Source organism: Dicentrarchus labrax, unplaced genomic scaffold, assembly GCF_905237075.1.
Source record: "Dicentrarchus labrax unplaced genomic scaffold, dlabrax2021, whole genome shotgun sequence".
In the NCBI taxonomy this organism is placed as follows: domain Eukaryota; kingdom Metazoa; phylum Chordata; class Actinopteri; family Moronidae; genus Dicentrarchus; species Dicentrarchus labrax.
Window position 1 is genome coordinate 3,879,710 of NW_026136714.1, and position 21,870 is coordinate 3,901,579.

Below are 21,870 nucleotides of genomic sequence, written 5' to 3' on the forward strand. Positions count from 1 at the left end.
CCAGCTGTGCATTGATGGTATTAAAGGAGGAGCAGATGCCTGTAAATAATATTTTAAAGCCGCAGCAGGTATTTATTTTTTAGACAAACAACCTTTTGTTGTATTTACTGTAACTTTAAGTGTATCCCAACAGTAGTACACAAGAGAAAAATCTAATTCCTCTGGCTCCTCCCAGTACTTTTAATGGGATTTGCAAGAATCCACCGGGCCTGACCTTTGGGTTGGTGGCTTAAAGACTGATAGTTGATACTTGAATGTTGAGTGTCACTTCCAGCATCGGTATTTGACAACCTGGGAATGTAAAACTTAACAAGCAATCATCTTTCTCCTGTTTATATGTCTCATGTACTACTATCAGGATAGAGTTAAAGTTTCAGCAAATATAACAAAAAATCTATTTCTATAAATGTCACCAACTGCAGCTTTAAATAAGAGAGAAAACATCTTTTAAATCAATTGTAGCTGATCTTGCTTTCAATGTAAGGGCAATAAAATTACTGCAAAAAGTTGCTATTGATTATAAAGTCTTTGAGCGATAGGGTGCGTTTGATTCAACAACACCTCGTGCGCGGATTCTGCGGTGCAGACAACGAAATCTGACCACAGAGCGAGTTTTCATTCACCTCAGTTCCCTAAAATAAGACTTTGGCTCATCTCAATGATTGCTCGGAAACCTGACTGCGTGTATTAATCGCTCAGCTTGGAAAAAAAGGTAAAAACGCAAACAAGCTCCGCGCCTTCGGGGTGTCGCGGTAACCACTAGCTAACCTAGCTGCGTGTGCGTCATCGCCACTCCTCCCAATAGGAAGGGCGCATCCCGGATAGCTAGCAGGCTAGCTGTACTCAGTGTAACGATGGCAGTTAACCTCAGCAAAAACGGCCCTGCGTTAACAGCTGCATTTAAAGAAGTGGTCGATGAAAAATCCAATACAAACTGGTAAGGAGTCAGCTTTTTTTTTTTTTTTAAATTTATTTTAAAAAAAGGAAGAAACAGCGTTAGCTCAGTTTAGGAGGCGTCCTGTTAGCCTGCTAGCATTGAGCCAGTCGTGAAGTAAGTTAACGTTAATGTAACGTTAGAGGAACTTAAATCTGGGGCTTAATGGCACTCTGTCAACCACAGCAGATCTAACTTACTGCGTGTTAAATAAGCGAACATCTGCTGTGTTTACATGAGAGTTTAGCTCTCTATGGACGCCTAATGATGAGCTAACTGAAGAGCTACTGACATTGTTAATTAGTTAGCTGTGTTCACAAACCACTAATGTTTGATCTCTATGTGTTGCATGGGGGTTTTATTTTATTTTATTTATATTTAAGAAACGATTTGATATTCCTGTCTGCCAAAACACTGAATGAATAAGTTGATGGCTACTCTCACACACTTCCTGGAGAGATATCAGAAGTGAAATATAACCGATATGCGAAAGTAAAATCTAGGGACTTCCTCTTTCGCGTTACCTAACGTTACAGGAGTGTCTGTGCTGCCTTTGAAGTTGAAATGGGGGCTGTGTGATATGGTAAAAACATCATATTGGTATTATTTCTGACAGATATTGCGTTGTGATTCACGATTAGTGTGGAAATTATAATTTTTTGCATCATAAATTGCCTTTTTTTTCCTATTAAAAAACCGATTAAAATCATTATGGGAAATGTTTGGGCGTCTGTAGCATAAGTATGCATCTCTGCAGCACTACAGTACTTCATTATAATGCTGTTTTGTCACACATTTGACCTTTTATCAAAAAGCTGCAGCTCATTGCACTTGGTTATATTAAAATTGTGATGATATTTCTAATAATTGTGCAGCACCTAGAATGAAAGGAGACCTGTTGATGACCGCTGCTGTGTTTAATGGTGACCTGAATTAATTAATCCCACGGAGCAATTGCCAAGAGACTCCTGCTGGCCTCATACTCAGCCTGGAAATATTTGCCACACAGTTTTAGGAATTTAGTCAGCCTTCGTCTAGTAACACAACAGGGCGCTTTTACTGTAAGTTTGTACTGAAATGGGGCTGACAGCAAAAAGTAAAGATGTCAAGATAGGATAAAGAAGTGATCATTCATCACCTAGTTTCAGTGTAATTTCCACTTCCACTGTACTGATCAAAAGCAAAAGTCTTTATAAGGCCACTGAACCTGACAGTGAGTAAGTGTTGCAGTATTTCCATTTTTACAAATGTAAACTGGTCTGAAATTGACATCTTAAGTAGAGTATTTTAACTGTAATATGATTATCATCGCAGTTACAGTGCATCACATGGGTGTATTACAAGAATACAAGCATGTATAAGTTTCTGTATGAGAGCAGGCCAAATGATGATTCTTCTGTGTAGTACTGATCTGGTGTATTATCATCATTAGGGATCAGTGTGCTGATTATTATCATGATAGGAAGAAAGTAATGAAACATAATAAGTTTCCCAGAGGCCAAAGGGATGTCTTTTTAAAAGCCTTTCTCTATCCAACCAACAGTCCAAAACCCAAAGATATTAATTTCACTATCATATACAACAAAGAGAATGATTACATCTGCACATTTGAGAAGCTGGAACTATAAAATATTTACCCTTTTTGTCTGGGAAATGACTTAAATGCTTAATTGAGTATAAAAATAGTTGCAGATAAACTTTCTGGCAATAGACTAATGGTTTCAGCTCTACTTTCATTTAGAGCCTTATCCCTTATCTCCCAATAGCCCCCAGTAATATAACACTAAAGGCTACAAAATGTCCATAAATACATTTATAGACTCATCTAAACATCTCACAAGCCAGCGCACCTAAACCTGACACATTTAAAGCCGCTCTGGTAAGAGTGTGTCAGGGTAATCTTTTGATTAATGTGGTTATCTAGTATTTTCTCACTATTCGGTGCCTATAAAAAAAATATATAACACGCTGTTTAGTCAGACCCGGAGCACAGAAATGGCCTGGTATTATCTGAGGGTTCACTTTGTGTAGGGCTTTTTATTGGGCTCTTAATAATATATAAGGAAAAGGAAGTGCAGTCTTTACTGGTTCACCGACACACAACCTGTTAAAGTTACGGACATGGCTGATTTTAAAAGGAAATTAGAAGTGCAGCTCTAGTATATTCACACTACCTTACTTCCCCTGTGAAATGCATCATGTTGAAATAGGGCTTAAGGGTGAAGGTTCATAAAAATTGGTTTACAAAACATCCATTCTTTTGTTTATTGTGAAGTAGTAGTGCACATCAACTTCTGGAACAAACTCTCTTCCTTTGCGTCTGTGTTGTCTTTTTAGCTGGTATTTTAATCTCGTGTTTTCCACAGGGCCTTGTTCACATACGAGGGAAACAGTAATGATATCCGCCTGGCAGACAAAGGAGGTGAGTAGATATTGTTATCCAGTTTTTATGATCTCACCACGATATTACCAAATGTGTGCAGGAATTTCATTGTCAGCATACAGCTGCAGCACTGGAATATCAGCACAAAAGCATTGCATGCGTCTGCTTTCTCACCCCATCATTTGTAAAGGGAAAAATGTCCGCAGTTACACAACCAACCACAGTAACCATTTGACTTTTCCACAATGTTTATTTGTCAGATGGAGGACTGGAGGAGTTGGTTGAGGAATTGAACAGTGGAAAAGTGATGTATGCTTTCTGCCGGGTCGAGGATCCAAATTCTGGTCTGCCTAAATATGTCCTCATCAACTGGGTTTGTGCTACACTTAACTATTGTACAGTTGTTTGTCCTCTTTGTTGTGGGCATTCTTGAACTTGTAGAACAATCCTTTGTGTTTCAGACTGGAGAAGGAGTGAAGGATGCCAGGAAAGGATTATGTGCAAATCATGTCAGCTCCATGGCCAATTTTCTTAAGGTAACACTGCAGTATTGCTAGTACGTCGAGTTTTAATATGCATCTGAACTTCTGCTACAGTCTTTTTATGCTTACAGAGCATTTTATTAGTCTGCTCAATTGCATGTTAATGAGGCCTTTGAGCAGGACTTAAAATACTATACAGCATGCTGCAGGCATCGTTGGAATAATGCAAGAGTTGGATTGGTGTCCGTGTCATTCATATCATAGCAGCAAACAGTGCATGTACACAAACTACTGGGCGGTGCATGCATAAACCAAGATAAGAACTGTAGTTCTATTTGTCTGAGCATTAAAAGGAACTTTCATGTCATGCTGTTTCAGGGGGCCCATGTCACAATAAACGCCAGAGCAGAGGAGGACGTGGAACCCGAGGTGATCATGCAAAAGGTGGCCAAAGCGTCGGGAGCGAACTACAGCTTCCACAAAGAAGCTTCCAGCCGCTTCCAGGACAGCGGCCCTCAGGGTCCCGTGGTATGCAGCTCATGCAGTTCCTGCCTTGTGCCCTCCTGTTTGTTTGTGTTTCATGCTGGAAAGATAAGCAGAGGGCAAGATCTTAACTAGGCTCCTTAATCTTAATACGTGGATACATTTGAAATGTTTGTGTTTTCTCTTTGTTATGGTCTTCCATTCTCATACACACACACACACACACACTTCTACCACTGAAAACATTCTTTTATATAAACTCTCCAAAGCAGAACAATTGGAAGATGCTGACCAAGAAAGACCTAAACACACATTCCTCTTTCCTCTCTGTCCGTCTTACTCTCTTTATGAGAGAAAGCGACCATTGGTTCCTATTTGATCGTTAAAAAATTCAAAGCAACAATATATTAACCAAACATATGGCGTCGTATCAGTTAGAGAGAAGCTACAAGTTTTCATTTCCATCCATTTAATGAATAATGACTAAACAAAAAAAAGTAAATATTGCTAACAAACAGTTCTGGTAATTGGATCCCACTGTGTATTTCTTATTATGTAAAATGTTGACACAATCATATTCCATTGTCTTTTCCTTTTCATGCAGGGCTCAGTGTACCAGAAGACCAACGCCATGTCAGAAATCAAAAAGACCAACAAAGACAACTTCTGGGCTCAGGCGGAGGTAGGCTTCTGAACTTGCATTAAGCTAAGGCTGAGTTCAACTTCCTCTCTGAGACAGTGTGACGAGTACCCTGAGCAACCCTTAAAAAAGTTTTTATTTTTATGTAAGATGTATTTGAATCATTTGAATTTGCAAGAACTCCCCACAATATTGCAAGAGTTAGCACTTTTGAAACATTTAACAAATATTGCCATTTCTCCTTAAAACCCGATATATAAAAAACACAAGGCAGGCAGTTTTTATCCATCACCAATGGAACCGCAGTCAGCGAAAGCATTGTTGGATCTTTGTCCTTTGTTTGCAGTTTTTGGCTCATCACCACGCCTGTCACAGATACACCCAGAAAGTGGTGCTCATTGCACATTGCAGTTTTCTCAGATGAAATCTGAAATTAAGGGTTTTTAATGACCACACCAACAAAATAACCAAACCCACGCTGACCTTGCCCGCCTCTTCGCCGTTTAGAAAGAAGAGGAGAAGCGTCGCCAGGAGGAGCGGCGCAAGGCTGAGGAGGAGCGCAAGATACTGGACAGAGACACGAAAGACCGAGAGGCCAAGGAGGCGATGCAGAGGGACAAAAGGGACAAGGAGAGGGCCACTCAAATCGACCAACAAAAGTAGGTAGCAAATGGCGGAAATGCACACTGGTTAGCAATACAGACAGTTAAAAGGTTCAAGTTACATTTCCTTTCTTTTTTCTATATTATCATTTGTTTAATAGGAAGTACCAGCAGCAGCAGGAATCCGAGAGTAAAGAGCATGAGAAACAACGTTGGGTGAGTTTCTCCCTCTCTCATCATTTGACAGGATTAGCTGTGAAGTAACCTGACGCACACGTACACATGCTTAAATGAGTGTGGATTGCTGAGTCACATTTACTTAGTGTTACCCACTTTTCTATGATGTTGCTCGTTAAATAAGTTTGTTTAGCGCACACGTGTTGTAAACTTAAGTCAGGAAGGTAGCTAACGTCGGCAGTGCCGGCATTGATATGACACCATCAGGAGGAGCAGGAGGAGAACCAGGCAGCCCAGAAGAAAGCAGTCAAGAGAGGTGAATCTGTGGAAAAGGCCAATGTGAGTTCCCCGTCCTGAAAGCGCCCTCCTCTGGCCAAACTACTTCCCTTTTTCTTGCCTATCTCAAAGTGTTTTCTCTTTGGAATTAAATGTGAACCCTTTTGAAGCTCAGCGTAACATCTTCTAGTCTCTACGGCATGGTCTCTCCTCTCTCACCATCTTTTACAGAGATCAGAGCAATACTTTCCACTACATTACTAATAACCTGTGGCTTTCTTAATGCTTATTGTACGTATTTTATTCAAGGTTTATTTGTATAGGGACAAGTACGTATCCTAAACCAATGCCACACACCACAGCATTCATAACCTAAGCTAAGTCACAATGCCTGCCCCTGGACGGGCTTTTTAAAAATCTGTAAGACACAACAACAGATACACAAGAGACTGGATACAAAAAAGTACAGTACATACATTAAAAACACAAAACTCAACAAGAAAATACAGGCAGAACAAGACGAGACACATAAGAAGATTATTAATGACTACATGACTGATCCCTCTTCAGAGACTATTTGAGGATCCAGTTTGAGCTCTGTAGGTAAAGATAAGTATGTTTTCTTTCTTCTAGGAGGCAGCGTCTCTCATCTCTCAGCGTGCCGTAAACCCCAGAGAGATGTTCAAGCAGAGAGAGAGGGGAATAACTCCCAGTGACTCTGACGTCCCCGCTGCCGCCCCTGCTAGCCCCCAGCCAGGTATCACCCCAGTGTACACCATGACCTCAACATATAATTCTGTTTGCTTTAAATGTCCCTGCCCCTTCTGCATCACTGCACAGCTCTCTTAGCCTCTCGCTCAGGTAGCGGTACGTACAAACGGGTGCTTTAACGCTGTCTTTTTACAGAACTTCTCCATCAGATTGTCTACTGGTCTCATAATCATACTTAACACTGTGTCTCCATCATGGTGTCTTCTCTCCTTCTGCTCAACCTGTCTGCACTTTGTTCTCTCTCTCTCGTCCATTTCTTTGGCATGTTTTGGGGGTTCCATGTGTGTCTTCGCTCAGGGCGTCTGCAAAGCCCTTTTCTGTCTAAGCCAGTCTATGAGAGCGAGCGAGCCAGCTCACCTCAGCGCCAAGCTTCTCCTGTGCCAGCAGGCTCCGCCTCTCCTGTCCGTGCCACAGGTGTGAGCTAACGCACACACACATACACACACATGCTTACAAGTACATGCACACAGCACATTGGGTGACAGTCTCATACTTAACTAAAAGCTGCATGCTTAATTTCTCATTGTTGTTTCTGTGTGCCATCATCTTCATATTACCTGTAATCATGTATTTCATCGTGAGTCATGCTTCCATTCAGTGTATTTTTTCTCTTTCCTAAGAAACTCCCTGATTATTGTTTCCAAGAATGCCGTTATGTCTGGTGGTGGTTTTCAGCCTGTGTGGACTTGTGAACGTGTTCTCTGTGTACATGCATGTCTGTGCTTGTGTTTTGGCTGATAAGAGCCTGATGTGGATGATGGACAGTCCAGGTGTGAGTATGATGAGCAAGAGGAGACCCCCCAGGAGCAGCTGCAAGGTGGGGCCCATTTCACACAACACCAGCCTCGGTGGTTTACCCTTTACACATCAGCTTCCCAACCCTCCCATCTGCTTCTTTATAAAAAATGCTGTTGTAATTTGTTATGAGGACAAATTATTTTGCTCCAGCCAAACTGTGATCAGGATCCGCTGCTGCCACCTGCTGGTAGATAGACACATCAGACACAATCACACTGATGGTAATCTCCTTTCAGAGGAAGCACCACCGGCTGCCAACTCCCACGTCCAAGAGGCGGTTTATGAAGAGCCGGCCCAGGTAGTTGTTTACTTTCCTTTGGCAGGAAATGCTATGACTGTATAATTCCATCATATAAATAATCCCAAAACACAATTTAACCCTATTTACTCCCAGGTGGAGGAGAATAACGCTTATGAGGTGACTGCTGAGGTGACTGCTGAGGAGACATCAGACAGAGGCGTCTGTGCCAGAGCCTTATATGACTACCAGGCTGGTGAGTTTATTATCACTACACTACACTATAACGGCAAATTAACGGATGTGTAGTCAGATAACACCCTGTTTTAGCTTGGTAATGCCCCCTTCACAAATTCTAGCAATGCATTCAAACCCAGACTCTCAAAAAAAAAAAGTATATTTAGTGTTGTGTTACTCTTTTAAGTAGCTGCTTGTTTGTAATGTTCACACACTAGGAGTTACTCTTATTATCTTAATGGTAAATGTACATCAAACTGTAATTTTGTTGATGTTCATAAAACGGGGGTTCAGGGTTTTAAAAAAATCTAAAATGCAATAATCAGAATTTTAGCCTTAAAATGTCTGAACTGGCACCCCATGTACCAAGGCCGCCGCGGCCACGACCTGTAGCCCTTTGCATGTCACCCGCCTCCCCTATGTTTATCTTGTTTAAGCAACTACCAAACAGAACCGACCTATTCCTATTATCCTTCATATCCTTTGAACTGTCTTTTTGCTAGTATGTACATAAACATAGGCCTTAAATTGCATTCATAATAGTCTTAAAAAGGTGTTTTAAAAATCTTAAATTCCACCTGAAGAAACCCTGATTAGACATTTCTCTCCCCTCCCTTCAGCTGACGACACCGAGATCTCGTTCGATCCCGACGATATCATCGCCGGGATCGAGATGATAGACGAGGGCTGGTGGCGAGGATACAGCCCAGACGGCCATTTTGGAATGTTCCCAGCCAATTACGTGGAGCTTATCTAGCCCAGCGCGCGCCATCCCCCACCCCCACCACCCCAGATTATCACACTGGCAGCCCTGGCAGTGGACCTCTGCAGTAAAACAACACACGCCAAAGACGGTCCTCGCACACAAGTGAGCTGATCAGGCTGAAACGGAGCAAAGCATCCTCCACATCATGGACCAACGGACGGATGGTAATCGAGGGAAGCTTTTCGAAATCTCTCCTCATTTCAAAGAAAGCAATTCCATTAAATTGATGTTGTAAGCAAATGATGGCATAGTTTAGGGATTTGTGAAGACCCCTAGTCTGACCAAAACTCCCCCCCACTCCCCCAAATGATCCATCTCTTTACCTATAAATGTGATGCAGTACAATATCAGCCTTCGTTAAGTCTTAAATTCAATTGTGAGCATTAATGGCACTTCTTGTTAGCATTCCTTACAAAGTGACTTCAGTTCTATTTCAGGTATAATTTTTTTGTTGTTACTTGTAGCAAATGCTCCTGTACATTTCAGGAAGAAAAAAAAAAATCAAAGATGGCGGTACCGGCTACAGTATAATCTTTTGCCTTGTTTTTGCCTTTCTTTACCGGCAGACTGAATTTTCCTCTTTTTTTTTTATGTGATTGAACTTACATCCTGTGTGAATTTCAAATCATGTTTTAGTACTGATCTGACTGTGGTTGAAGTGAATATTTAAAAAAAAAAAAAGAATAAACAGATGCTGTTTGCTGTGTTCTGGGTGGTCGACTTTAGTGGGGAATGCGTAAAAACGATTAAGTTCCCTTTAACTGTGAGTATAAAACGGTTTTCATTTCAAGTCCTTTCTCATCGGAACCAAATCATTTCAACATATTTATCTTTTTTTTGTTGTTGTTGTTTTTTTGGATCTCGCTGGTCTGAGGTTGATTTTGAGTGCACAACAGATCTCTAATAGGTGATTTGTGGTATTATGGTGCCATAATGAGGGGAAGCGAACGCAGTCACATTTTAATTGAACATTTGAACTGTTTTGACAGCCGAATTTATGCAAGTTCACTGTTTTTATCGTGGAACAAAATTCTTTGCTCTTTAAGGTTTTTAGGTCAGTCGACAAACAGAGAAATCAATTGATCATTAATAGAGAAGGGCATCGTGTAACCATTGCATTATTCATGTTTGTTTCTCCAGAGTCTATTGTAATGCACAGACATTCTTCATAATAAAATAAATAAACAAGCCGTGTTGTCATATCGTGTCTCTCAGGCCGAGCACAGGCTGCATAGATTTTTAGAAAGGTTCGAAATAACATAGAAAACCTACAGGGATTTTCAGAGGTCTAACAGGAACTTGTACGTATACACAGACTCAGTATGTGATCTACAAACAGTTTCCTGGAATGAGGCAACAGCTGGGGAATTCACCTCTAATGCATAGGTTTCATTTTCACACGAAAATCTGATTTTACTTCTCCCACATCCTTCAGTTAAATCTGTCTTCAGGTGAATTACAAATGATGCACTCTGCACACTTACATTTAATAAAGGATTGTTTTTTTATGTTATGGTATTAAGACAAAACCTGCATAAAAAAACTAGATATCCAATATATTCTTTAAACTTAGTCTACCTCCATCATTGTCAGCTAACTTGTTTTTTTTTCCATTTCACATATTATATTTAAATTTAAAGACTTTATGTCTCTAAAAAAATGAATTACCATGTTTTAGATCCATATGCTCACATGTAAGGCAGGCAGGCCATCACATGTGGAGTTTCATATTTGCTGGATGTCGTCACAAAATGCAGATCTTAAATTGTGAAAATCACAAATTTCTGCTGAATGTTGCTCAAGAGGAAACAAACTTTGTCATTTTAGTTCTTAAGTAGTGTTTCATTGGAGTCCTCCTGCAATAATATGTCATCTCATGTGTAATACTTCCCAAATGTTCTGTCTCCGCCTTTATCAAATTGTAATGGAAACTGGAAATTGTCAGTGTAATTTGATATTTGTTTACTAAATGAATCAACTTGTTATCTGGACTTTTCTGGATAGGAATTCAGTTTCAGGCTGATTTCCTCTCCCACCTACGCCATCTAGAAACTACAAAGATAAAAATATTAACTCCCACAGTATTCATATATATATATATATATATATATATATATATATGAAATATGTCAGTTTTACACCTCTGCTTTAAATGATTGAAGATATACTCCTGTAAGTGTGTTGTGATCCCTAAAAACAACCGGGTGCATCTTAATTTATTACCCCTTTCTTCTGGAAAACCTCACTCTTGTAACACAGCTAATGACCATTTCTTACCATGACTGGAATCTTATGTGCCAGTTAACGTGTTTGCAGATTGTTCCCAGGATAGTGACTCACTTCAGATAGGAAATCTTTTCTGTGTTGGATTCACAATATTTTCTCTACACGTTCTCATTTACATTGTGCTGCCCTCACCTCAACCTCGTATGTTTATGTCAGTGAAAGTCTGAAATGAATAGCTGGGGATTTTCTCAGTCTTACGGCCCATGTTTTTGCTCATCGTCTCCACATTTGTTGTCAGCTGCAGGGGATAAAAGAGTTCTGCAAAACATATTGTAACAATTAAATGGAATTAAACAATAAGTTTCCTATAAAGCGTCAAGTATGATATAAACTATGAATATATAGTCATTGAGGTTCAAATCTTACCACACATCTGACACTAAGTTATTCATTTTAATCTGCGTTCAGAGTCAAGTCAAGAGTTTCTCACTCTTGCCTCTTTAAGTATTACTGTATCTACATTTAAATAGTGATAGTGATAATATCTAATTCAGATCAAATGCTTTATTTCTCCACTAAATAATCGCAGGTTTCATTTACATATCTGTTTTAAGATCTCATTTCTGTGTGAGTCAGTCCCTTCACATGGGAGCTGCGTGAATATCATGTCTTCCATTTTGCAGAGAGCTCTGTTGATCACCTCGACAATTACAATTTCTCAAAAAACAAAAACAAAAAAAAAACTTGTTTTGTATCTATCAAACAAAAAAAATCCCTCTGAGATTTGGACAGTTTGTAGATATTTGGTTATTTTGACATTTAAATGTTAATCATTTTGAAATGTCATAGTCTATCCGCAACAGATGGGGGAATAGGGCATCCCCTTTTTAAACAGATCAAAAACATGCGGAGGAAATGTGGATAGTGTCGTGCAGCTTCATTACTCGTCTGTGTGATTAGCACGAGATCAGTGTACGTTCACTGAGTGTGGGACAGTTGTAGGAAAATGGAGGGAAAATACTTCAAGTTTTAAATGTGACCGTGTGATAAAATAGTATAAAATGGGGTTTAAAAAGATGCTGATGTTTTCCAAGGACGGTGACATGTGGCCATAAAGAACATCTCAAGACAACTCCCTCTGACTCATTACTGGTAGTAGAGAAATAGCTGACCGTTTTTCTTTTTCTTTTTTTTCAATCATCATAGTGGAAAGGGCTACTTCTGCATTGTCCTGGCATTTTATTTTTAACCAATACCTATGGTCAGTAGAAACCATTTTAAAGAAGTAGTGATTCACCTGTTCCTTAAAATGTAAAGTCTTCAATCCCTGTAGAGACAAACCAGTCCTCAAAACTTTCATTTACCTACATGAGAGCTTTTAGAGAATGGGTTTCTGTGCAGCTTAGCTATTGTTATGAGCCCATACGTCCAGTTTAAATACTAAACAATGTCATTTCAGCAGCTGGTTTTCGGTCCTCTTAGGTCAGAATAGCAGCGGTTTCATGTGCTGCACATTTAGGTCAGTGTTGAGCATTTTTTTTATTTTCAAACCACATGATGAACACAATGGATTAAAAATAATGTGCTTAAAGAGTAACTTAATAACTTCTCATCTTGCTGCAGTAATGTAGAAGTGTACTCCAGGACCCTGTATGATCACTGTTGTACCGAGTACATTACGACCTCATCCAAAAAAATAATCCTGAGTGTGGTCAAAACACACTTACTATTTAAACTGTTACACTGCATCAAATAAAACTGCCTTTAGTACCATAACCAGTAGTGATACGCTCAAAATAATACTTCCGTTTTAACAAACCTTCCCCGCGTTCTGCTTTATTTTAACATCCTCCATAAACTCATAATACATTTAGGAAGGAAGAGGCTTTCAGAGTGCTAAGTCATTGTGGTATTTAATACTTCATGTTGTACTTCTAAGAAGTTGTTTTAAGACAGCAGGAACTGTCTCTATCTTTAACCACTTAAACACACTTCTTTTATGTCTAAACATAATATTCATTTCTATGCAGCTACACACATTTTTGGGACCTAGTAAAATCTCATTGTGACATAAAACACTGAAATTGACCTTTTTTTAATGAAAATAAACAGTCTGATTTGGTTCTGTTATTTTATTCATTGTGTAATAGATGGTTTATGAGTCAGTAATGAACCAGCTCCAAGAAATATTTGATCCTCACTCAAGCACTGACAGTAAGTGGGTAAATTACATTGCTTTAATAATGTAGACATCAAATGTTATTCCTACATTTGAAGCGTTATTTGGGCTGGGTTGAACGTTTCTTTCACTTCCCAGTGAGTCCAGTCTGGACACCGAAAGTGACCAGGTTTTAATCATATCACTATACCAACACACTTATTTAAGTTAACATATCATTTTTATTAGTCACTTCTTGAATGTATTTTCTCACAATAATATGTGGTAATACATACAAAAGCAGTAATGAACACTGAAAACACATGACACCAACATCATTTTACTCATGTTTATCTATCTAGAAATAAATAATAAACTACATATATGGTATGAAATGCAGAGTTTGGTCCACAATTTTAAACACAGCTGTTGTTTTTTGAAACTCAAGAGATGAAACAGAGAACAGACATTGTGAGACTTAAACGACAGAAAAAAAAAAAACTCAGTTTCCCAGACTCATTTGCTGCAGAGCGATCAGTCGACCAATGAAACTGTTGTGTGGAGACACCTTCCTATTTCGTGGTGTGAAGTTGAAGAGGGTGCCACATGAATTACTGTCACAAAACACTGTCAAGCCAGAGAAGGCAGCTTCTGGAAATGGGTGAGTGTCACTTTTAACTTTATTGAAGCCCGATTCAATTCATATTTACTGTTTGATGTATTTACTGCAATGGGTTAAATACTGTATAGTTTTAGCCATATTGAATTTGATAACATATTAACACTTTAAATGACCTTGTTTGTACAATACATGAAAAACTGTACGGACATAAGTCTGCTTTTGCAAAAGGAAAGGAATGTACATTACATTTATCGTAAAAAGAAAGAAACTATTAATGCCTCAGGCGTATATTTTTAACCTCATTCTTAAGCAAGTGCCACAGTGACTCTTTCATAATATTATGACTGTGATCAATATCTGGTTTTAAAAAATCTGCACTTGTTGATACGCAGAGAAACAAACAAGTAACAGCGTTTGTTCGCAAGGGCTTGAGAAATAATACAATATGTCAAAAAATATGTCTTCAACGGATGAAATGGAGAAGTCAGGGGCTACTGAAAGCAGAATTAAAGGTTCAAGCCGCAGCACAGGAAATAAGTGATCTCAAAAGAGAAGCATATTGGTTTTGCACACAGACGATATCACTGTGGGTGGAGGGCTACGAGGTTTGACATTTCATTCTCAGAATTACCGTACATTTCATTCCTAAAGTTGTAATATTAGTGGATTTTTTTGAATATTGAGGTGAGCACATAGCAAAGCTCTAAGACTTGAAAATAAAATTGATTTCTCAATACCTCATATTCCCCTACCAGTAGTAACATCAGTGTTTTTCTACCATCTTCTCTCATGCTTACCTAAATACAGGGAATAACAGTGCTTCACATTGTAGCTTGTTGTTTAAGATTGTCTCACTGTTGCCAAATACTGTAGTCTACATGTTACAATATCATACAGTGCAGTATACAAGCGGTTTTGTTCATGAGCAGGAAGTGGTTTTGCAACCTGTGGTTTTATATCACACTCAGTTGACAATATGTTCTTCAGATTTCAACTTTTTGTGCTGATCGATCATCTGACCATCACACAAACTACCAGAACTCCATCCCCAGCAGTGATGCAAATCACTCTGAATAGTTTCTTTTTTATGAAATATGTGTTTGTGCTTGGTTCCTCTTTGAATTTTAAATGCAATGTAAATTATGTCAAGTTGTAAATGTGTGTCTCATGTCAATGTTTGAAGCTCAAGAGGACCAGAGCGAGACGTCACAACAAACAGCAGCCAGTGACGAAGAGAAGGGGACGGACAACCAGGTACTGTACTAACCTCAGTCACTGCTGATAAAATGTCAGTTGGCCTTCTGGCAGCAGTCTGGGCAATTTCCATCAGTTACAGTTAATCAGTGACTACAGACATGACTACTCAGAAAGATGTTATGCGTTGTGTTTTCATTTCCCTTTTTTAGTGAATTTGAGATAGTAGCAAATTTTTTGAAGTGCTGATTGTGTGTGTGTGTACAGTCTTTTCATCTTGGTGGCTGATTGTGAAATGAGTAACAAGGAATAAGTGATTCTTGTGCGTCGTATTCTGAGAGAAAGAACGTACGCACATCTCACTCCATAAGACACACCACAATATTTCATTGCACATACAGAAACTGCAAGAGGTCTTCGCAGCCACTATTCTGGTAACTGAAATGAGAGGTACAATATGAGAAACACAAATTAGCTCATCAAATTTCCAAAAGCTGATGTTAGTTGAAAGCCTGGTGGTTTCTGTGGTGACTTCTGGCCTGCCGATTGCATCAATCCAGCACGCCACTCACAATCATTGTGAGAATCACATATCAACACATTGACATCAACATCACCCACACGGTTTTCCAAAAAATTTCATCTAGTGGAAATCAACTGAATGTTTCACAATGATATTCGAGTGAGATCTGCAGCAAAGGGGCTACAGTATGTGGCTTCGAGTGCAAACGTTTCCTGTAGGCAACCATTGATGCACGAACCTGAAAGTTTTGTGAATCAGATCTGAGAACAATAACTGAAAGTTAAAATGTTCTTCGTGAATACCGGTGAATTTTCTAAGATCCCAAGCAAAAATTTGGCAAGCTTCTCATAATTCTAGATGCAGGTTCCACATTTATCTGCCAGTCCCAATTCTAGAAACACAGGCAATTCAAACTGGTTTGTGAAATGTGATATTTTTAGACATCACTCTATTTTAACACAAACATAATATCAGCAGAAGGAAAAGCAGGTGATACAGAATAACAGTGGAAAGTCAGAGCTGTTGGCTGTTGGCTGGGAACAGCAGTGTGGAGCCACTCAACTGTGACTCAGTCGGGGCTATCTTGGTTAGAGGCCTGCACCTTCACTATTACTCACTCTTAGAGGCCTACTTCTCGGAACCAGGAACCACATAGAGGAACTTGATTCAATATGAAACCACCCAGAGCCGTTTTGTTTTACAATGACTGCCTCAGAAATAAAGCAGCTTCTACGTGTGGTGATTCAAAGTAAAATATTGACATTGTCCATTGCGGTCTCTTTTGACATTCAACCTATCGAAATTAATCGACACAGTAGCGATGTGAAATTTCACATTTAAATATGTGTGTGTGAAATACCGTAATCTACGATTTCACTGCACAGAATAACACAATAACAGAAGTGTTTGTACCAGTGTTCACACAGTAACGATATACAGTAACCATATTGTCCTCATTAACAGTTTCTCTTCTTGAGTCTCTTGCTGCTTCTGTACTTCTCTTCTTGAAATCTCTCCAACTGATGATTTTATTTCTGCATGCCTTCGCTGTTTCATTTCTTCTTTCTTGCTAACCACAAATAGTGACATTGTCAATTTCTTGTACCGAAGTTCTGGGTATAATCACACTTGATAATTCTAATTTCTTAGAATCTTAAATCTCTTCCAAGTTATGTACACTAGTTTTGCAGAAATACAGCAACCATGGAACCAGTTGTTTTTTTTAGATATTACAACACAGAAGCCTATCTTTATTCAAAGTCTGGCTTATTATCACCACTGATATACATCTTTTACTACATTTCTTTTTGGCCTCTGTTTGTTTTTCAAAGTGACATTTGCAATACCAGTGACAGACAACTCTAGACCAAAAACCCCACAAGTCTGCTGCTTTCTCTCCAGACAGGATGTATAGCGGTTATCTATTGAAAGTAGCGGTAAAACCCTACCCTCTGATTTTGATGTTTCATTTCAACATTTGCATCCCATGAGATGACTCTGTTTCGTTTTTTCCCATCTGCAATAATACCTTCAACTGTAAAACAGGTTTCTATATAAGTGCAGTGGACCGTGTTGCATTTACAGGAGCCACTTGATTTTGATGCAAAACTTCTCCCATGTACGTGTTTTCTCCACGCTAGGCTTCCCCCGCTGTCATTGAGATCCATGACTCCATGACTGAGTGTGAGGAAGAAGCGAGGCCCAGTCTAGTGCAGATGGAGGAGAAGTCGTTTGTTTCAAGTCTGCACTCTTTTATGAAGGACAGAGGTACACCCATAGAAAGGATCCCACATCTGGGCTTCAAGCAGAGTGAGTTCCTAAGCTGGCTGTTGAATGAACACAATATTCAATTGGAATTTGAGTGAAAATAATTTGTTTTTTTTCCCACTTTCAGTTAATCTTTGGAGGATCTATAAAGCCGTGGAGAAACTTGGGGGTTATGATTCCGTAAGTACAAGTTCTTTATTTGATAATCCTTTCACTGAAGGCTTCAGTGTTTACAGGTTTCTCAGTGGAAAATCAGCTATAGGTCAGGTACTGTGACACGGTGGTTTCTACCACACAGGAGGACATTTAGGCTGCAGAGCTCACGCTGTATCTGTTGTCTTTGATGTTGACACTTTTTGACAAGCTCTGAGACAGCGACTCATATTGAAATGACACTATAGAGCAGGGCTGGGGCTCTAGAGAGAGGTGACCCCCCGCCACCACCATCTCCACCGCCGCTGTGTCCCAGAGCGTAAACCCAACAATATACGCCGCCTACATATGCATAAAGTTAAAAACGAAAGTTTTCTTTCAGTACTGAAAACCAGCAGACATGGCATTTAAAGGGTAACCAGCCACCTATTTTCTCCAATAACTGTTTTAAAAGCAGACGTGAAAGCGGGTATGCCGGGGTGCAAGCGCCTGACGGAAATCAGAACGGAAGGCAAGCTATCTCAGGGGTTTTAAGGTGTAAGAATGTAACAGGTAAACAGCTGCATTATGTTTCTCTCAACCACCGGGAGCAAATGCTACAGTGGTTTCCTCCATAAATGCAGCTATATAAAGCAGCAAATAGATAATAAAACATCATAAATGATCATTTGCACATTTTTTGGCCCCTTGGTGGCAGTCACAACTAAGCAGCCCTTTAGTTTGTGATAGGGAAGAAGACCCTGAGCATTTTGGTTTTACGTGTCACTACGTACCTGGTGTGAACTGTCAGTGACTTTCCACACATTTTGGTGGAAAAATAGTGCAAGCATTACCGACGGGTTGTTACATTTGCACATTTTTATCCAACAGGTGACAGCGCGACGTCTATGGAAGAAAGTGTATGATGAACTGGGTGGAAGTCCAGGTAGCACCAGCGCTGCCACTTGCACTCGCAGACACTATGAGAAGTGAGGATGGTTCTGTTTCTAACTAAACCTGTCAATGCAATCGCTACATCAACCGATTCATAACCAGAAATTTTAATTTCTTTAGGCTGGTGCTGCCCTTTGAAAGACACATAAAAGGAGAGGAAGACAAACCTCTGCCTCCAAGCAAACCACGAAAGCCTTATAAGAGAAATTTGGATGGCAAGGTCCACAAGGCTGAGAGGAAGAGGAAAAGGACTCACTCAGATAGAGAGATGGACTCTGAGGTAACATCTGTTAAAATTAATCAAAAATACAGCAATCTGTATTGGTACACAATGTGTCTTAAAGCAACCCCTCTATTATGTTATAGATACTCACCCAGAGAAGTCCAGAGGCTGCCTGCCAAAGTGAAGCAGTGATGCATCCTCACCCCGCTCTCTGGGCCCCCACGCCCGACAGACACCATCCGGACTGCTCTCAGCCAAACAGAGCCCCCACCAGTCTTTGCACATCTGTCTATGCCCACCTTGTCCAGGTCCCCACATCCAGCCCTTGGCCTGCTCATATTCCATCTGCTGCTGGAGAGGTCATCTCTCCACTGGAGAAAAAAAAGCGAATGGCTCAGGCCAGCCTCAACTTGCCACTGAGTCCTCAGAGCGAGGATAAAGAAAGGCCCTCCGTCATTCACTGCTCCCAGTCTCCGGCCCGCGCTTCTTCCAGCCAGAACGGCAACTCCTCTGACGGCTCCCCGGTCCCTTTATCCTCTTCCTCTTCTCGCAGCCCTTCTCCTGTCTCGGTTTCATCAGAGGACGGTGCAGCAGGGAATGAAGATAAACCTGCATCAAGCTCTGAGCTACCCCATAACTGTTCCAGCTCTGAGAAAAGTACATCCAGCTGTAGTGAGGAAAGCAAGTCTGTGACTCGTAGTCAGATATCCAAAGACCCTGCAAGACAAAATAAATACGTTTCTCACGTTAGTTCCCAGTCTGCAGACTCGATCAAAGGCCAGATTAAAGACTCTGCCTTGAAGCAAATCCCCTTTGAGAATGTCAGAGATTTCCCCCATCATTTCTACTCACCCTTCTCTTTCCCTGAGAAATCTGAGTGGGCTCCAACCTCTAACTCTAGCTTCACCAAGGTTATTCCAAAATCTACACAGCTTCTGCGGCCCGCTCCTATTCGGACAGACCCTAAAATGCACCAGGTCAGGTTGATGCAGCAGGACGACTCTTTGACTTATGCAAAGAAGCACAACATGGGACCGTGGCTTCATCAGATGGAGAAGCGGGAGAAATCTAGGACAATACTACAAAAGGTTCCTACCACTCAGCAGAGTCTGTCCCATTCCAACGCCAGCCTGCAGGTGACGCGCCTGTCAAGCTACGACAAATCAGGGAGAGACAATCGGCACCAACCTCCATTGTACCCTGCATTTCACCCCAACAGGATGAGACTATCTCCATCTCAGCTAATGTACCGCCATGTCCCAGTGAGCCCGGCTCACTCTGCTCTCATTGGGCCTGCTGTTTACCCATATCCCTACTCCATTCCTCTGTTTAATACTCAAACTGGATATGCCCTACCTGCCATGAATCCCATTTATCCTCACAAGCTGTGATTCTTTGTATTCCAACTCCAGACTTCAATAACTGTTACTTGACAAAAATGCCATTGAGCTTGTTGGTCCACTTTTGTATTGCTTAACTACTTGTGTTTTAAACATGGCATTAGTACACAAATGTGTAAGTTCTGTGGCTTCCCACACTGCCACCCCCAGTGGCAAAGTGTTTCTGTGATGGCTAGAGATATTTCTAGCCTCACAGTTAAACATGTTGAACCATCAAAATGCATCAGAAGGTTGCATTATTTTATCATTAACTTAATATTATTTTATTAAGTTATTTACCCAAGATAAAATATCTTGTTGTAAATTTCCCTACAGGAAATAAATATAGGCTACACATTTGAATGTCAAATCTTTTAAAACACACCTTTTTAAGTTAAATTCTGTCAAAACCATTTTTTACGCACAATTTCAATACTTTGTATTCAAAGCAAAGAACCCTCTCACTGTACTGTACTGTGACGTCTGCTCAATATAATGATACTGTATAAATATTGTATGTACCATGCATCAGTGTTAAATATTTTAAAAGATATTAAAGTTACATCTCATTGTCATTCATATGTATTTAAACCGAAAGTAAGGAATAATCATAAATAAACATAAAAAATACTAAAACCTTTGTTTGAAATATTGCTGATTTCTTCCCATTGTAAAACAGCATTAATCTTAATAAGAAATGTTTTCTCTGAATTGTTTATTCATATTTAAATCAGTTTGTAATTCATCAATTTGTCACTGGATTTATTAGTTATAGGATAGGATAGGATATTAGCAGTATCCGTTTTATTTATTTGTTTTAATCAGGGACAAATGTAAACTCTCATGTAAATGAGTAGGTCATCAGTGAATAAGAGACTAAAGGACATTTGTGAGTTACAGTTTAATCTATAATATATAATATGCAGGACTTTGTCACTATGCACTGCTGTTCAAGCTCAATTTTACACAAATCTGATTTTTATCCCTTATTTATTCCGACTTCAGAGTTCACTTCATGTTGTTTTTGAGGACAAACCTTTTTCTTGGCAGTGTTATTATTGTCTGTTAATCTGTTTTTCAAACTGACAACAGTCCTCCGGGTTGTGGTGCAACCCGACTGCTCTCAGTCTGATGTAGCACCGATAACCCGTGTGAGAAACAGTGTGCAGTACTCTCACTACAGTGGTATTGCCACAGCGGATGTAAGATCATTACTGGTGAAAATAACAATGAATTATGCGGCAAGAGCAATGAGGAAGAAAGAGAAAGAGGAAATCAGACAAACAAGATACTGCTGCAGGCCACAATGTGGTCACAAACAAGACTGGAACAAACGAGGCAAATGATTGCATTTCTGTTAAATTCACACAAGCTGATAAGAAATACAGATGAGTGAAGGAGAGACACAATTGTGCAGAGGAGACGTGACATGTTGACTTTGGTCATCTTTGAGGGAAACTGGCTTCCATGTTTTGACTATTATTTTTATTTCTTTGAGTGTGGGTAAATAATAACATGGTTTAATGCTGTGTTCCCCGGTTACAGGCTTTAAATACTTCCATATTTCATGCTTTCATTGTAGAATAATATAAATCTTTAATCATATTTCAAAAACAGGTTTTCATGCAATGCAGATTCAATTTTAATTCAAAATGAATTTTGCTGCACCCTCATACTCTTTTATACTTACAAAAAAACCCTCCATATTATCGAGCAGCTCTAATACACAGTATGTTGTCATAACAAAACTTTTATTAAAATATACCCTGAGTTCAGACTCGCAGGAAGCACTGCTCCCAGGTCAGTGTTAAAAACCCACCTCCTACAGTAGGCGAGGCAGATATTTACACTAACTATGATACAAACACTTTGCTTTAATCTTTATAAAGTGAAGTATTTGATTGT

General features: G+C 39.7%; 2 protein-coding genes across 11 annotated transcripts; both read left to right on the forward strand.

Annotated features, from left to right (window-relative positions):
* Positions 1-773: 773 nt before the first annotated feature.
* Positions 774-9,977, forward strand: dbnlb (drebrin-like b). 10 transcript variants are annotated; one of them, XM_051421719.1, is made up of 15 exons: positions 774-937; positions 3,301-3,356; positions 3,578-3,690; positions 3,779-3,853; positions 4,178-4,327; positions 4,887-4,964; positions 5,430-5,581; positions 5,686-5,740; positions 5,969-6,040; positions 6,611-6,734; positions 7,046-7,162; positions 7,491-7,565; positions 7,783-7,847; positions 7,941-8,040; positions 8,642-9,977. In XM_051421719.1, exons 1-15 carry the CDS (start codon positions 855-857, stop codon positions 8,776-8,778), a joined length of 1,452 nt encoding a protein of 483 aa, XP_051277679.1. In that variant the 5' UTR covers positions 774-854; the 3' UTR covers positions 8,779-9,977. The 10 variants fall into 10 exon arrangements, with proteins under 10 accessions (XP_051277679.1, XP_051277680.1, XP_051277682.1 ...); XM_051421720.1 differs by having other exon boundaries at positions 7,783-7,844; XM_051421722.1 differs by lacking the exon at positions 7,491-7,565.
* A 4,989-nt stretch (positions 9,978-14,966) lies between these two features.
* On the forward strand, positions 14,967-20,601 carry arid5a (AT rich interactive domain 5A (MRF1-like)). The gene is made up of 6 exons (XM_051422721.1): positions 14,967-15,047; positions 17,151-17,319; positions 17,405-17,457; positions 18,301-18,398; positions 18,484-18,643; positions 18,730-20,601. The coding sequence occupies exons 1-6, from the start codon at positions 14,967-14,969 to the stop codon at positions 19,975-19,977; spliced, it is 1,809 nt and encodes a 602-aa protein (XP_051278681.1). The 3' UTR covers positions 19,978-20,601.
* The last annotated feature ends 1,269 nt before the right edge of the window (positions 20,602-21,870 follow it).

What these genes read in the sequence shown, in the direction of transcription:
- dbnlb (XM_051421719.1), top strand. Translation starts at nt 855, where the DNA reads ATGGCAGTTAACCTCAGCAAAAACGGCCCTGCGTTAACAGCTGCATTT. An exon ending in GAAAAATCCAATACAAACTG is followed by an intron (nt 938 to 3,300) that starts GTAAGGAGTCAG and finishes TGTTTTCCACAG; the next exon opens with GGCCTTGTTCACATACGAGG. An exon ending in CCATGGCCAATTTTCTTAAG is followed by an intron (nt 3,854 to 4,177) that starts GTAACACTGCAG and finishes ATGCTGTTTCAG; the next exon opens with GGGGCCCATGTCACAATAAA.
- arid5a (XM_051422721.1), top strand. Translation starts at nt 14,967, where the DNA reads ATGTTTGAAGCTCAAGAGGACCAGAGCGAGACGTCACAACAAACAGCA. An exon ending in AACTTGGGGGTTATGATTCC is followed by an intron (nt 17,458 to 18,300) that starts GTAAGTACAAGT and finishes TTTATCCAACAG; the next exon opens with GTGACAGCGCGACGTCTATG. An exon ending in ATAGAGAGATGGACTCTGAG is followed by an intron (nt 18,644 to 18,729) that starts GTAACATCTGTT and finishes ATTATGTTATAG; the next exon opens with ATACTCACCCAGAGAAGTCC.